The 16283-nt window shown below is 52.5% G+C and overlaps 1 protein-coding gene across 1 annotated transcript in view; it reads left to right on the top strand.

Annotated features, from left to right (window-relative positions):
• Positions 1-8087: 8087 nt before the first annotated feature.
• The window catches only part of LOC139279793 (palmitoyltransferase ZDHHC18-like), a 38782-nt gene continuing 30586 nt past the window's right edge, over positions 8088-16283 (top strand). The window contains exons 1-5 of the mRNA XM_070899017.1: positions 8088-8588; positions 11917-12077; positions 12992-13141; positions 13924-14061; positions 16061-16109. Of these exons, the coding sequence (XP_070755118.1) occupies positions 8347-8588; positions 11917-12077; positions 12992-13141; positions 13924-14061; positions 16061-16109 (740 nt within the window). The 5' untranslated portion in view covers positions 8088-8346. The remainder of the gene's footprint in view (positions 8589-11916; positions 12078-12991; positions 13142-13923; positions 14062-16060; positions 16110-16283) is intronic.

The raw sequence follows: 16283 nt of genomic DNA, 5'->3' as shown, positions 1-16283 counted from the left end.
GGAGCGTCTTGAAGGAGGAAAGAGAGGTGGAGAGGTTTAGGGAGGGAGTTCCAGAGCTTTAGGGCCTAGGCAACAGAACGCATGGTCACCAATGGTTAAGTGATTATAATCAGGGATGTTCAGGGGGGCAGAATTAGAGGAGTGCAGCCATCTTGGGGGGTGGGAGTTGGAGGAGATTATCGAGATAGGGAGGGGCAAGGCCATGGAGGGATTTGAAAATAAGGATGAGAATGTTGAAATCGAGGTGTTGCTTAACCAGGAGCCAATGTAGGTCAGCGAGCCCAGGGGTGATGGGTGAGCGGGACTTAGTGCGAGTTAGGAACTGGGCAGCCGAGTTTTAGATGAGCTGAAATTTATGGAGGATGGAAGATGGTGTCCTGGCCAGGAGTGCATTGCAATAGTCAAGTCCAGAAGTAACAAAGCCTTGGATGAGGGTTTCAGCAGCTGATGAGCTAAGGCAGAGTCAAAGTCAGGCACTGTTACGGAGGTTGAAGCAAGCGGTCTTGGTGATGGCAGGATAAGTGGTCGGAAGCTCATTTCAGGGTCACATATGACACTAAGGTTGCAAACAGTCTGGTTCAGCCTCAGATAGTTGCCAGGGAGAGGGATAGAGTTGGTGGCTTAAGAATGGCATGTCTGGTGGGGACTGAAAACAATGGCTTCAGTCTTCCCAATATTTAGTTTGAGGATATTTCTACTCGTCCAGTACTAGACAAGCTGTTATATTCAGAATAAATCCATAGGACTATATCGCAAGCTCAAACTGTTGTGACCTTGGTCTCTTTATTCAGACTCCACAGAGTGCAGAAGCAGCATGGTAAATCATCTTTTATACCTGCTTGCTCCAGGGGGGTGCACAGGTGACCCTTAGGTCTCTCACAGGTGTGCCCCCTAGTGGCAAGTCTTACATTTTGGTAAGGTTTACATACATACATAACATCAACCCCCCCCCCCCCCCCCTCAAAAGTCTTATGTGCAAGTTATTTGCAAGTTGAGGCGATCTGGTGTGGTAGGTTCATCCTTGTGGTTGATGGCGAAGTTGATCGTGTTAGTGGGTCGCTGGGGGCCAGGTTCTTTCACAGTGGTTCCTGGTCGTATGTAGTTCGCAGTTTGGTCTTGTCCAAATGCTTTACTCATTAGCCCGGTATGTGGTTTCACAATCAAATGCTCAGTTTTCATCACATACACTCCATTCCCCCCCCTTGGCTAATGCGGTGGCCCAACTGGGGCCCTGAACATGGTCTACATCATTTATTCTGATGTCGCGTGGAGGGGCCGTGCAATTATGGTGCATTCTCTGCTGATGGCATACGGAAAGCTCGGTTCTGAGTGATTTTGTCTGGTGACTACGTAGCACCCAGGATAGCCGGGTCTGTAGGGAGTCTACCGTGACACGTGTGGTGCTAGGTTTAGTGATTTGGGCTCCCTACTCCGGGCTATTGTCGCTGACACTGAGGTCTAGCAAGCCCAGGATGGCCGCAATGAGACTTTCGGTATTGGTGGGAGGCCTAGTGGTCCCCGTGGATCTAGGGCTATAGTATGGGGGCCCCGGACCACCGATTGTGTGTAGTCGCCCTGCCTTACTTTGCAACATTGGGATGGGTCTTTCATCTCTGCGACGGATAGGTTGCCACATCCTGGCTGGTCCAGGTCCTAGGCTGGGGAGCCGTTATAGTTGATCCCCCTCTTTCTAGCACTTCCACGACCGCGAGTGGGTCTGCAGGCTGCGCCGTTTCTACCCTGGTGGTGGGCAACTGTGGCCAACTGAGAGCATTAGTGCCGCTCTCAGTGCCTCGCCCGTGGTGGATCATGTTACAGTGCACAGTGTTAGACAGTTTCGAAACAACGTATCGATTAATGGTGCCTCTGCTCTCCCAAACTTGTGGGATGAGTAGCTTGTCTGACTTGAGCACATATTGGGACACTCTTTGGTACGTCTCTTTAGTCCCGTGAATACGGGCTGCTGCTTTGTTTAACTTACTGGATACGTGTTCAATCGTTTGGGGCTCGCCCGCTACTTTTGCTTGCTGCACAACACTCCCAACCCCGTGCGATAATATATCACTTGCTACGAATACTTTGTTAGATACATATACAACTGGCTGGGGTTCGCCTGCTACTTTGGCTTGCTGTACAACAACCTGACCCCGTGTGATAACATATCACTTGTTACAAGTACTTTGTCAGATACATATACGACCGGTTGGTGTTTGCCCGCTTCTTTGGCTTGTTGGAAGGTCCCCCCAACCCCATATAATGGTACATCATTGGCCGCGAAGGACCGCTCACATGGGTTACATAGTGCAAACAACTTATTGGAACGTGATGGGTTCCTGGCCTTCTCAGTGGCGCCCCTTTACCTTTGCCCCAAACCCAGTCGTCTTCCTTGCTGGGCGACACATTACCCGTTCCATTGCGGCAACCTCCCGTGGTCTGGACGCTTTTGTCCTGTGGTCTGGACGCACCTTTGTCCCGTGGTCTGAACACACTCTCGTCCGTATCCGTGATGCCGACTGTCGTGATCCTCCTCCTCAGGTATTTTGCCTCTGGTGTCGGGAAGACGCATTTGGATTGTTTTGGCCGGAGTCCCACTCCACATGGTCGACCTGGAGCCTCTTCCATCGTCGCAAAGATGTCATCGACTTCGGGTGGTGGGTACCGCGCCTGTACCGCTGCTCGGTTGATCTTCACCACCTCGTAGTTGTGATGAGCAGCCTGTGCCTCGGGGATCTGCGAAGGGATCTGCACTTCGATGCCGGGTTCAGCTGAAGGTGGGGGTTTGCTCAGCCTTTGAGAAGGAGAGACCTCGTTTGAAACATGGAAAATAGGTGCAGGAGTAGGCCATTTAGCCCTTCGAGCCTGCACCGCCATTCAATGAGTTCATGGCTGAACATGCAACTTCAGTACCCCATTCCTGCTTTCTCGCCATACCCCTTGATCCCCCTAGTAGTAAGGACTGCATCTAACTCCTTTTTGAATATATTTAGTGAATTGGCCTCAACAACTTTCTGTGGTAGAGAATTCCACAGGTTCACCACTCTGGGTGAAGAAGATTCTCCTCATCTCGGTCCTAAATGGCTTACCCCTTATCCTTAGACTGTGACCCCTGGTTCTGGACTTCCCCAACATTGGGAACATTCTTCCTGCATCTAACCTATCTAAACCCGTCAGAATTTTAAACGTTTCTATGAGATCCCCTCTCATTTTTCTGAACTCCAGTTAATACAAGCCCAGTTGATCCAGTCTTTCTTGATATGTCAGTCCCGCCATCCCAGGAATCAGTCTGGTGAACCTTCGCTGTACTCCCTCAATAGCAAGAATGTCCTTCCTCAAGTTAGGAGACCAAAACTGTACACAATACTCCAGGTGTGGCCTCACCAAGGCCCTGTACAACTGTAGCAACACCTCCCTGTCCCTGTACTCAAATCCCCTCGCTATGAAGGCCAACATGCCATTTGCTTTCTTAACCGCCTGCTGTACCTGCATGCCAACCTTCAATGACTGATGTACCATGACATCCAGGTCTTGTTGCACCTCCCCTTTTCCTAATCTGTCACCATTCAGCTAATAGTCTGTCTCTCTGTTTTTAACCACCAAAGTGGATAACCTCACATTTATCCACATTATACTTCATCTGCCATGCATTTGCCCACTCACCTAACCTATCCAAGTCACCCTGCAGCCTCATAGCATCCTCCTCGCCGCTCACACTGCCACCCAACTTAGTGTCATCTGCAAATTTGGAGATACTACATTTAATCCCCTCATCCAAATCATTAATGTACAATGTAAACAGCTGGGGCCCCAGCACAGAAACTTGCGGTACCCCACTAGTCACTGCCTGCCATTCTGAAAAGTCCCCATTTACTCCTACTCTTTGCTTCCTGTCTGCCAACCAGTTCTCAATCCATGTCAGCACACTACCCCCAATCCCATGTGCTTTAACTTTGCACATTAATCTCGTGTGTGGGACCTTGTCGAAAGCCTTCTGAAAGTCCAAATATATACATCAACTGGTTCTCCCTTGTCCACTCTACTGGAAACATCCTAAAAAAATTCCAGAAGATTTGTCAAGCATGATTTCCCTTTCACAAATCCATGCTGACTTGGACCTATCATGTCACCTCTTTCCAAATGCGCTGCTATGACATCCTTAATAATTGATTCCATCATTTTACCCACTACTGATGTCAGGCTGACCAGTCTATAATTCCCTGTTTTCTCTCTTACTCCTTTTTTAAAAAGTGGGGTTACATTGGCTACCCTCCACTCGATAGGAACTGATCCAGAGTCTATGGAATGTTGGAAAATGACTGTCAATGCATCCGCTATTTCCAAGGCCACCTCCTTAAGTACTCTGGGATGCAGTCCATCAGGCCCTGGGGATTTATCGGCCTTTAATCCCATCAATTTCCCCAACACAATTTCCTGACTAATAAGGATTTCCCTCAGTTCCTCTTTTTACTAGACTCTCTGACCCCTTTTTATATCCGGAAGGTTGTTTGTGTCCTCCTTAGTGAATACCAAACCAAAGTACTTGTTCAATTGGTCTGCCATTTCTTTGTTCCCTGTTATGACTTCCCCTGATTCTAACTGCAGGGGACCTACGTTTGTCTTTACTAACCTTTTTCTCTTTACATATCTATAGAAGCTTTTGCAGTCCGTCTTAATGTTCCCTGCAAGATTCCTCTCATACTCTATTTTCCCTGCCCTAATCAAACCATTTGTCCTCCGCTGCTGAGTTCTAAATTTCTCCCAGTCCCCTATTTCTGGCCAATTTGTATGCCATTTCCTTGGCTTTAATACTATCCCTGATTTCCCTTGATAGCCACGGTTGAGCCACCTTCCCATTTTTATTTTTACGCCAGACAAGGATGTACAATTGTTGTCGTTCATCCATGCGGTCTCTAAATGTCTGCCATTGCCCATCCACAGTCAACCCCTGGAGAAGGTACGCAGAGGTCTTCCCAGTTCCATCGAATCTTCCCCATCCACCTGTGAAGCAGCGTTGGCCCATCACCTGAAACAATCCACAGTGGTAAATCGTGCACTGCTCCCTCATGGAATGCCCTTATGTCCGCACTACCAGGAACTGATACCAGGTGTGTAGCTTTGCCTGAATCGGGATCAGTTTAGGTCGCTGTACTTTGTCGCTCCACAGCCTCTCGAATGTCTTCTGGCTCATAACTGATTGACTCACCCCCGTGTCTAATTCCAAGGAGACTGGAGTGCTGTTAAGTTCAACTTTTAACATTATCGGAGGGCTTTTGGTGGTGAAGTTGTGTATCCCATGTACTTCCTCTTCATCCTCCGGTTCAGTTGCCTCTCCTGCTCGTTCATCGTGATCCTCGCTGGATCGGTCATCCTCTCCTGACTCACCACGTGGCAGAGTCAGGAGATCATTTGCACATTTGCTGGAGGTGTCCCATTGTTCCACAGCCCTTGCACACATGGGGCTTGAATCAACATTGATGAGCTCTATGGCTACCCCTGCAGCGCCAACTTGGTGCTAATGGATTCGCATTCACACCCCGCGGCGGACTCTTGCGTCACTCTAGGCCTAGGTCTGGCCTCTGCAGTCGTGTGGGCCCTGCCCTGTGCCGTTCTGCCTGCGAAAAACATTATTTTGTACCCGATGAATGCCGGTGAGCTTTGATTCTGTGAAGATATCTGTTTCGTGTTTTCGCTTGTGGATATGAAGGCTTGGGCTATCGTGATGGCCTTGCTCAGATCTAGGGATTCAGCAGACAGCAGTTTGCGAAGAATGACCTCCTGGCCAATTCCAAGCAAGAAAAAGTCCCGCAACATTTCCCCAAAGATCTTGCAAATTCACACTGCCCCGCAAGGTGTCGTAGGTCAGCGATAAAACTCGCACATTCTGGCCCTCGGAGCGATGGTCCATGTAAAAGCCGTACCTGGCCATCAGGATGCTCTCCTTAGGCTTGAGGTGTTCCCTATCCAGCGTACACAGCTCAGCGTAAGATTTATCCGTTGGTTTGACCGGTGCCAGCAAATTTTTAAGCAGGCCATATACCGATGACCCACATACGGTGAGGAGAATCGCCCTGCGCTTGATTGCTGTTTCAGCCTTGTCCAATTCGTTGGCCAGAAAATACTGGTCGAGGCGCTCAACGAAGTCTTCCTAATCATCACCCTCAACAAATCTCTCAAGAATACCAATGGCAGCCATTGCCGCATGATGGTTCGAGAGCCTTCATTCATCGCCAATTAGATATGTTCAGAATAAATCCACATGACTATATCGCACAGGACCTTGGTCTCTTTATTCAGACTCCAGTGTGGAGAAGCAGCATGGTGAATCACCTTTTATACCTGTGTCCCAGGGTGCACAGATGACCCTTAGGTCTCTCACAGGTGTGCCCCCTAGTGGCAAGTCTTACATTTGTGTACGGTTTACATACATACATAACACAAGCAATCTGACAATTTAGAGACAGTTGAAGGGTCGATAGGGTGATAAGATAGAGCTGCATGTCGTTAGCATACATGTAGAACCTGACATTGTGTTTTTGGATTATGTCGCTGAGGGGCAGCATGTAGATGAAAAATAGGAGGGTGCTGAGGATAGATCCTTGGGGGACTCCAGAGGTAATAAGGAAGGGGGAAAGAAAAGCCATTGCAGATGATTCTCTTGCTACCACTGGATAAATAAGAATGGAACCAGCTGGATGAAAGCGTTGAATGAGGATGGTGTGGTCAACCATGTTCAAGGCTGCAGGCAAGTTGAGAAGGACGAGGAGGTAATGTTTACCACAGGATGTTATTTGTGACTTTGATAAGAGCCATTCGATATGGTGACGGGGCAGAAACCTGATTGGAGGGATTCAAATACAGAGTTCTGGGAAAGATAGATACAGATTTGAGAGGTGGCTGCACGTTAACGGACTTCGGAGAGGACAGAGGTGGGAGATTGAACGGTAATTTACAAAAACAGAGGGGCCCAAGTGTTTTTTTGAGGGGTGATGATGGCACATTTGAAGGGGAGGGGGGCAATGCCACTTTGAATTTATGGGGATGGGCTGGGAAAGTCAAGTTGATGTAGAAATTCTGCCATGATATTGAATGGTGGAGCAGGCTTCATGGGCCTCGTGGCCTACTCTTGCTCCTAATCGGACCTGAGGAGAGCGAGAGCCGTTAACAATATCAGCTAACTGGAGGGGCGAGGAAGGGAAGTTGGGTGGTCAGCAGTTTAGTGGAAATCCCCTTTACTCCACATGCCATTTTCTTTGCCATAAGTCTTTTTTTGCTCCCTTGTCAACTGCTTTTCCAAATCCATATTAACCACATCCACTGCATTTCCTTCAGTAACACCCCTGTTGATTTAACTCTTGAAGTGTATTCTATAAATTACTGAGTATAGTTTTCCTCGCGTCTTTCCAAGGACGTGTCAACATCACAGTAAACTCCGGATTTGAGATTTCAAACCACAGAATTCAGCAGTTTCGACAATATTTTTGATAGCCGGAAGAGGGGAGAAGACGGATTGATGCGACTTCCTGCAGTTTCAGGACAGACCACAGACCACCTTCCGCTGTGCTCTCTCCGGGCCGCCAGGCGGGCGGTGTTGCAGGAGGCCGGCTCCCTAGCTCTGGTCCACAACGTGGTAGGAGGTCGGCTCACTGTCTCCGAGCCGCCAGGTGGCAGGATATCAGCTGGCGCGTTCTCCCTCCGGGCTGCCAAGTGGCGGAGCTGCCGGCGGCCGGATCCCTGCCGCCAGGTGACGGTGTTGATGGAGTTTGGCTCCCTATCTCCAAGCCGGGAGGTGGCAGTGTACCTGGAGGTCAGCACCCTGTCTCCGATCCGCCAGATGGCGGTGTATCCGGAGGTAGGCCCACTGCGTCCAAGCCACGAGGTGCCGGTATTGGTGGAGACCGGTTTCCTGTCTCCGAGCCGCCAGGTGGCGGTGTTTCTGGAGGCCGGCTCCCTGTCTCCGAGCCGCCAGGAGGCGGTGTCTCTGTAGGCCGGCTCCCTGTCTCCGAGCCGCCAGGTGGCGGTGTTTCTGGAGGCCGGCTCCCCGTCTCCGAGCCGCCAGGTGGAGATGTCACTGGAGGCCGGCTCCCCTTCTGCGAGCCGCCAGGTGGCGGTGTCTCTGGAGGCCGACTCCCCTTCTCCGAGCCACCAGGGGGCGGTGCCTGGGGAGGCCAGCTTTGTCGGTTCCTCATGCCTGTGTTGGGTATCGTTTCCCGGAGTCTGAATGTTGAGCGCGGCCTGTACCGGGCGGGTGCGGAGCGAACTGTATCCGGGGAGTGCCGCGCCGCGCCGTGTGACCGGGCCTGAGAGCGGAGATAGCCGGGCCGTCAGGGGGAGTCCCCGGCGGTTCCGGTGATGAAGGAGTGCGAATACCGGCAGATCGCGCTGGGCCCCGGGCACGGCACCAGCCCGACCCCCAAGGCCCAGGCCTTGGCACCGGCCTCAGGGAAGCAACGGCGCCGACGGAAGTGGGAGTCGTTCGCGGGAAAGAACCGATTCTTCTGCGACGGGCGGTTGATGAGCGGGCGGCAGAGCGGCGCCTTCTACCTGACTCTGGGCCTCATCCTCAGCACCAGCGCCCTCTTCTTCGGCTTCGAGTAAGGGCGTCCCCAGGGGGACAGTCAGTGTGTGTTGGGGGCAGTAACCTACAGTCAGTGTGTGTTGGGGGCAGTAACCTACAGTCAGTGTGTGTTGGGACAGTAACCTACAGTCTGTGTGTGTTGGGGGCAGTAACCTACAGTCAGTGTGTGTTGGGACAGTAACCTACAGTCTGTGTGTGTTGGGACAGTAACCTACAGTCTGTGTGTGTTGGGGGCAGTAACCTACAGTCAGTGTGTGTTGGGGGCAGTAACCTACAGTCAGTGTGTGTTGGGGGCAGTAACCTACAGTCAGTGTGTGTTGGGGGCAGTAACCTACAGTCAGTGTGTGTTGGGGGCAGTAACCTACAGTCAGTGTGTGTTGGGGGCAGTAACCTACAGTCAGTGTGTGTTGGGGGCAGTAACCTACAGTCAGTGTGTGTTGGGGGCAGTAACCTACAGTCAGTGTGTGTTGGGGACAGTAACCTACAGTCAGTGTGTGTTGGGGACAGTAACCTACAGTCAGTGTGTGTTGGGGACAGTAACCTACAGTCAGTGTGTGTTGGGGACAGTAACCTACAGTCTGTGTGTGTTGGAACAGTAACCTACAGTCAGTGTGTGTTGGGACAGTAACCTACAGTGTGTTGGGGGCAGTAACCTACAGTCTGTGTGTGTTGGGGGCAGTAACCTACAGTCTGTGTGTGTTGGGGGCCGTAACCTACAGTCAGTGTGTGTTGGGACTGTAACCTACAGTCAGTGTGTGTTGGGACAGTAACCTATAGTCAGTGTGTGTTGGGCTGTGTTGGGACTCAAATAAAGGCCCAGCTCACCATAGACCACACACTGACCTACAGTTAGTGGTGAGCTGGGCCTTTATTTGAGTTGGTGGATTTGAGGTAAAGCATCTGAGGCTGTTTCAGACAAACAGTGTGAGCATCTGGTACCCTCGGTGTCTGGGAATGGACTCCGTAAAGCAAACTCAGAACAGGGTAAGTGAATGAGGGTTGGAAATGTTGTTGTTCCTTTGTTGCTTCCCCACTTCATAGATTGAAGCTGTTGCAGCGATGGCCAGCCCCGGTACAGATATTTTCACCTAGTCTGACAGTTTGATATTGTGCGTTCTGTTTAGCAGTGGGTCAATGGTCGGTCCCTATGTGTAAGTCAGTGCCTTGCTCCATGATTGTGCTCAGAATGAACTCACTGACTTGTGACTCACCATCCTGAGGAAGTCTCCACAGTATCGGGAACAGCTCCCTGCGGTTTACTGGCATGCTGTAATTAATCACGTTACTGGAGATACAATAAGTGTCTGTATAAGAATTGCTCCTCCCAGCTCAAATGCTGCGCGTCACACCGTGCCCAGTGACTTCCAGATCTCCAGCACGAGATGATGATGGAATCGTCGAGTGAGGCAGATATTAATCCACAGTGTTGGTCCCCGTCAGTTCGTGGAATTGAATCTGAATCTGCTGCTGCCGCTTTGGGTTTCTGCTCTTTGCTTGCTGGAGGGTTGCCGAACTTTGGATCAAAATTAGGAATTTCTTGACATGTTAGTTGGCCAAACTCGCACTGCCTGTACCTAACTCGCACTGTCTGTACCTAACTCGCACTGCCTTACCTAACTCGCACTGCCTATACCTAACACACATAGCGAGACACTGCTTGTGCCCAATGAGACATGGAGAGACACTGCCCGTGCCTAACACGCACAGCGAGACACTGCCCGTGCCTAACACGCACAGCGAGACACTGCCCGTGCCTAACACGCACAGCGAGACACTGCCCGTGCCTAACACGCACAGCGAGACACTGCTGGTGCCCAGTAAGACACGGGCTTATATTGTGTAACTATGCAGGCTGTACCCATGTTGTGCTAGAGTGGGCTCAGTTTGAACCTGCTCTCGGAGTAGGACACTGCAGAGCTCGGTCAGCCCATGTTTTATTCATTAGTGATCAGGGTCTGACTGTTGTGCGAGCTCTGGTCCCTTTATTCCTTTCCCTGCCTCGATTTTGTGCCCCAGGAGGAGCTGACTCTTGCGAGGCTGTGGCGCCTTTGGCGGCCCCTCTCAAGCGGTGCTTCATTGTGTGTGAGGCGAGAGCTCGGGTGTTGCAAAGTATTTAACCACGGAGCTTGGACCTGTTGTCACAGTGTTACTGATTGAAGCAGAGACAGGGGCCACTTTATCAACGGGTTAGTGAGGTGGCTGTGGGAACAGGGCGGGCTCATGGGATTAGGATACTACTTGTGTGGAGGATAAGGATCAGCACAGACTGGATGGGCCAAACGGTCTGTTTCCATGTTGTAATTTCTGTGTAACATCCCCATATCTGCATTCCCACACTGGCGGTAGCAACACCCAGGCGGAACACTCCCCCAGCGGGGGCTAGTCTAAATCGCCATCCTGCTGCTCCATCGGAGATCAGTAAACAGAACAGAGAGCAGACAGGGCCACTAGCACACTGAGAAATCGAGTGGCCCAGGAGGGGTACTTTGCCCCTTTCCTGCTCTCCGAGCCTAGTATCGTTTCCATCGAGGAACCCCTCAGGACACACAGAACGATGAAATAAAACGCTCTCTGCTGGTAGCGAATCAGTAGACGTCCCCAGGGCACGAGTGAATTTCCCCAGCCGGTATGGGCGTTGCACTGTGGTACTTGTGGTGGACTATGAGGAGGTTCTGTGTAGAATGGTCTGAGCTTCAAAGCTCTACGCTTTTGTACTATTCAGTTGCTGTGAACAGTGGAATTCTCCTCTCCTTCTCCCCATGCAGAATTCCACGTCTCTTCTAGGACCAGTGTCTGGGACTGACTGTCTCCAATGTCGCATCGAGTCTGTCTGGAGCACCACAGACAATTTCTTGATTGTTTCAACTTAAATCATTTCCAGTCGTTGAGGGCACATCATAAAAAAATTATCAGATCAGAATATCGTAACACATAAATGCAGGAGATTGCAGTTGTAACCCTCCCACTGTAGTGAGAAACATCCAACACTCCCAGGGCGGGTATAGCACGGGGTTAGATACAGAGTAAAACTCCCTCTACACTGTCCCATCAAACACTCCCAGGGCGGGTATAGCACGGGTTAGATACAGAGTAAAACTCCCTCTACACTCCCATCAAACACTCCCAGGGCGGGTATAGCACGGGTTAGATACAGAGTAAAACTCCCTCTACACTGTCCCATCAAACACTCCCAGGGCGGGTACAGCAAGGGTTAGATACAGAGTAAAACCAGAATAGATATGATGGACCAATGGGCTCCTTCCCAAGTGTATAGTTGTGTGGTTTTGTGAAGCATGCTACCCAGTCCCAGAATCGATGCAAACCCCTGTATTTTGTTTTTCCAGCTGCCCTTACCTGACGGAGAACCTCACTCTGGCCATTCCGATTATTGCGGGGCTGCTGTTTGTGTTTGTGGTGAGCGCCTTGCTGCACACGAGTTTCACTGACCCTGGGATTCTGCCACGAGCCACACCGGATGAAGCAGCAGACCTGGAGAAGCAGATAGGTGACTGGTCGCCGTGTGACTAACCGTGCTACCCGCTCTCCGGCTGGGTACTGGAGGATTGCAGTACAAAGGGGTGGAAGTTATGTTACAGTTGTATAAAGCTCTGTTCTGCATTCAGTTGTGGCACCGCACCTCAGGAAGAATTATTGTCCTTGGAGGGTGTGCAATGCAGGTTCATCAGGATGTCACCGGAGCAGCGGTTGCATAGACTAGGCGTGTATTCCCTCCAGTGTAGAAGATTAAGGGGTGATCTAATTGAGGTGTTTCAGATGATTAAAAGATTTGATGAGGTAGATAGAGAGAAACTATTTCCTCCGGTGGAGGAGTCCAGAACATGGGGGTATAACCTTAAAATTAGAGCTAGGCCGTTCAGCAGTAATGTCAGGAAGCACTTATTCATACAAAGGGTAGTGTAAATTTGGACCTCTTCCGAAAAGAGTTGGGAATTTCAAAACTGAGATTGCTAGATTTTTGTTAGGCAAGGGTATTGAGTGTTACGGAACCAAGGCAGTAGATGGAGTTGAGATACAGATCAGCCATGGTCTAACTTAATGGCAGAAAAGGCTCGAGGGGCAGAATGGCCTCCTCCTGTTCTTATGTTGCCCCAGCAGGGGACTGGTGCCCGTGGAACCCGAGGCCCAGTGGGGGGCAGGGGTGCCCGAGGGAGGGGAGGGGAAGGGTGCCCGAGGCCCAGCGAGGGGCAGGAGTGCCTGAGGGAGGGGAGGGGAGGGGTGCCCGAGGCCCAGCAGGTGACATTACCTTCAGGAGGGGAGTGGAACGGCAATTGGGAGAAATGCTTCTAAGCCATAGGAACTAAAACTGGGTTTCTGCTGTTCTAACCGTACGCGAGTTCTAGCAGGGTGAGGCCCTCAGCCCCGGCACACTACAATAAATCTCGCTCCTTTCTTTTCCAGATACCTCTGGGGGATCGGGCTACCGGCCTCCCCCGCGCACGAAGGAAGTGTTGATCAACGGGCAGACGGTGAAGCTCAAATACTGCTTCAGCTGCAAAATGTTCCGGCCCCCGCGAACATCACACTGCAGCCTGTGTGACAACTGTGTGGGTGAGAGCACAGGGGGCAGGGTGAGGGCACAGGGGACAGGGTGAGGGCAGGCTCTCGCGGGCACGGAGCTGAGTGTGAACAGGCCGCCGAGCGCACGGTGAGCTGGGTGAGGGCAGCCCCTTTCCTCTAAGTGCTGACTCATTGCTGGAATCCAGTGCTACAAATGTCAGTGGCCTAGTTGGTACATTGTCCCAGTGAATGGTCAGAGTCTGTGTCAGACAGTAAGTGTCACCAGGCCAGCCTGACCCAATCCTTCCCTCACCCAATGGCCACGCGCAGTCTTTCCACCAATCAGGAGCTGATTCGCCCTTGCTGAACCTAGAGGTAAAAATGCTAATTGCACCCCGGCTGAGATTGCTGTTCTCAAACTTTGCATCAAACCTGGGAGCTTGTGGTGTGTGTTTATCGGTACCTCACTCAGCACTGTCTTCACCTTGTAGGCTGTGTGTGCAAATCCATCTGAAGCTTTTAATTGGACAGCATCTTATCGGCAAACAGCTTCAATCATGTATTTTTCTCAACCTTGCTCCTCTCTCCCTGGGTTATAGAGAGCTAAAATCAGCTGGGGTTGCAACTCCGAATCACTGTCCAATGGCCTGCTGCGGAATATCTGTGTGTGAACACCCGGTGGAGCACCACGGTGAAGGCTCATGTGTGAAGACTGGGAGGCTGACTGTGGCTGTGGAGTCCCAGCATAGAATTCCCCTGTCTGGGGAGGAGAGGAGGGTGACACTAGGACATGTGTTATGTTGTTCTAATGTGAATCTTTCTTTCTCTCGCAGAGCGATTTGACCACCACTGTCCCTGGGTTGGAAACTGTGTCGGGAAAAGGAACTACCGATTTTTCTACATGTTTCTGCTGTCACTTTCCTTTCTAACTGCTTTCATTTTTGCCTGTGTGATAACTCACCTTACGCTACGTAAGTCCCTCAAAGTTTGCCGCGGGAAGCTTTTACTACTTTAAAGACGCTATATAAATGCAAGTTGTTATTACAAAAGTGACAATGTTGTAAATCGAGGCAAGAGCCAAACAGGGTAGGGTGGAGCTGGTCCAGGTATGAACGGTCCTTGGAGACTAGGTGGGGAGGCCGGTGTGAGGATCAGATCGTCCCTGAAATGAGGTGTAGGGGGCATGTTGTGAATTTTCCCCCCACCCCGTTTGAAATGCAGTGATGTGCCCGCTGCTGAAACGGGTGAGGGACGTTTACAGTTTGTGCGTCGTTTGTTGTGTAAACAATGCTTGTGGTGAGTTTCAACACCGCATGACTCTGGATCAGCCTCGGGCCAGGGCCAGTGACCCGGGGGAGTGGGGTGCACGGGCAGAGCCAGTGAACCAGGGGAGGGGGGGGGGGGGGGAGGGGGTCAGAATCTGTGACCCAGGGGAGTGGGAGGCGCGGGCAGAGTTAGTGACCTGGGGGCTGGGTGGGTCAGAGCCTGTGACCCAGGGGAGTGGGAGGCGCGGGCAGAGCCAGTGACCCGGAGGAGGGGGTGGGAGGTGGGAGGTGGTGGTCAGAGCCAGTGACCCGGAGGAGGGGGTGGTGGAGGATCAGTCAGTGACCCGGGGGAGGGGGGAGATCAGAGCCAGTGACCTGGTTGGGGGGGGGGGGGGGCAGGGGGGGTGGTGGTCAGAGCCAGTGACCCGGGGGAGGGGGAAATCAGAGTCTGTGACCCGGGGGAGGGCGGGGATCAGAGCCAATGACCTGGGGGGGGATGGTGGTCAGAGCCAGTGACCCGGGGGAGGGGGGAGGATCAGAGCCAATGACCTGGGGGGAGTGGTGGTCAGAGCCAGTGACCCAGGGGAAGGGGGGGGATCAGCGCCAGTGACCTGGGGGAGGGGGGGGCGGGGATCAGAGCCAGTGACCTGGGGGGGGGGGGGGGGGGGTCAGAACCAGTGACCCGGGGGAGGGGGGGATCAGAGCCAGTGACCCGGGGGAGGGGGGGATCAGAGCCAGTGACCCGGGGGAGGGGGGATCAGAGCCAGTGACCCGGGGGAGGGGGGGATCAGAGCCAGTGACCTGGGGGGAGGGGGGGATCAGAGCCAGTGACCTGGGGGAGGGGGGGATCAGAACCAGTGACCCGGGGGAGGGGGGGATCAGAGCCAGTGACCCGGGGGAGGGGGGGATCAGAGCCAGTGACCTGGGGGAGGGGTGGGGTGATCAGAGCCAGTGACCTGGGGGGGGGGGGGGGGGGGTGGTCAGAGCCAGTGACCCGGGGGAGGGGGGAGGATCAGAGCTAGTGACCTGGGTGGGGGGGGGGGGGGGGGTCAGAGCCAGTGATCCGGGGGGCGGGGGCATAGCCTGTGACCCGGGGGGTGGGGGCATAGCCTGTGACCCGGTTGGGGGGGTGGGGGATCAGAGCCTTTGACCCGGGGGAGGGGTGCGGGGCAGAGCCTGTGACGTGGGGGACGGGGGAGTCAGAGCCTGTGATGTGGGGGAGGGGGGGGGGGGGTCAGAGCCTGTGACGTGGGGGGGGGGGGGTCAGAGCCTGTGACGCAGGTGGGGGATGGGTCAGAGCCTGTGACCTGGGGTGAGTGGGATGGGGGGGGGGGATGTTGATGCAGAGCCGATGACCTGGGGCAATGAGTGACAAGACCTCTGACCCCCGGACGAGTGGGGTCGGGACCAGGGCGAATGTGAGGCCGGAGCCTGTGACCCAGATGAGTGGGGGCGTGGATCGGATGGATCTTTGCACTCCGTGGTCTCCATTGGGCAGAATTTTGATGTCGCTTGGCTGAAAGTTTACACACACGTGAAGAACGAGCACGAGGAAGTTTCTCTTTGAATGCATTTAAACACAATTTGGACAAACTGACTTCCCACTGATCCAGACCTAGAGTTTTCACAGTCGGTACACCGTAGCTGTATGATGTCAACACAGGGAGTCCGTACTGCACTAACTTTTCTCATGTTTCATCTCCAGGATCTCAGAACACTGGCTTATTAAATGCACTCCAGGAAACTCCAGCTAGATATCCTTTTCTTTACTGCTGCTTGGTGTCACCTGCACAACTGGCCAACCTGATACAGGAAGGGGAGGCTGCCAGTTTTAACTTTTATATTCAATTCTGATTTTTTTAATTTTAAATTTTCTACCCTCTCTGAAGGCGCTGACTCTCACTGGGGGTACAGTTCCATAAACACTG

This window comes from Pristiophorus japonicus, chromosome 14, assembly GCF_044704955.1.
Source record: "Pristiophorus japonicus isolate sPriJap1 chromosome 14, sPriJap1.hap1, whole genome shotgun sequence".
NCBI lineage: Eukaryota > Metazoa > Chordata > Chondrichthyes > Pristiophoridae > Pristiophorus > Pristiophorus japonicus.
This window is presented reverse-complemented; position numbering and strand designations above follow the sequence as displayed.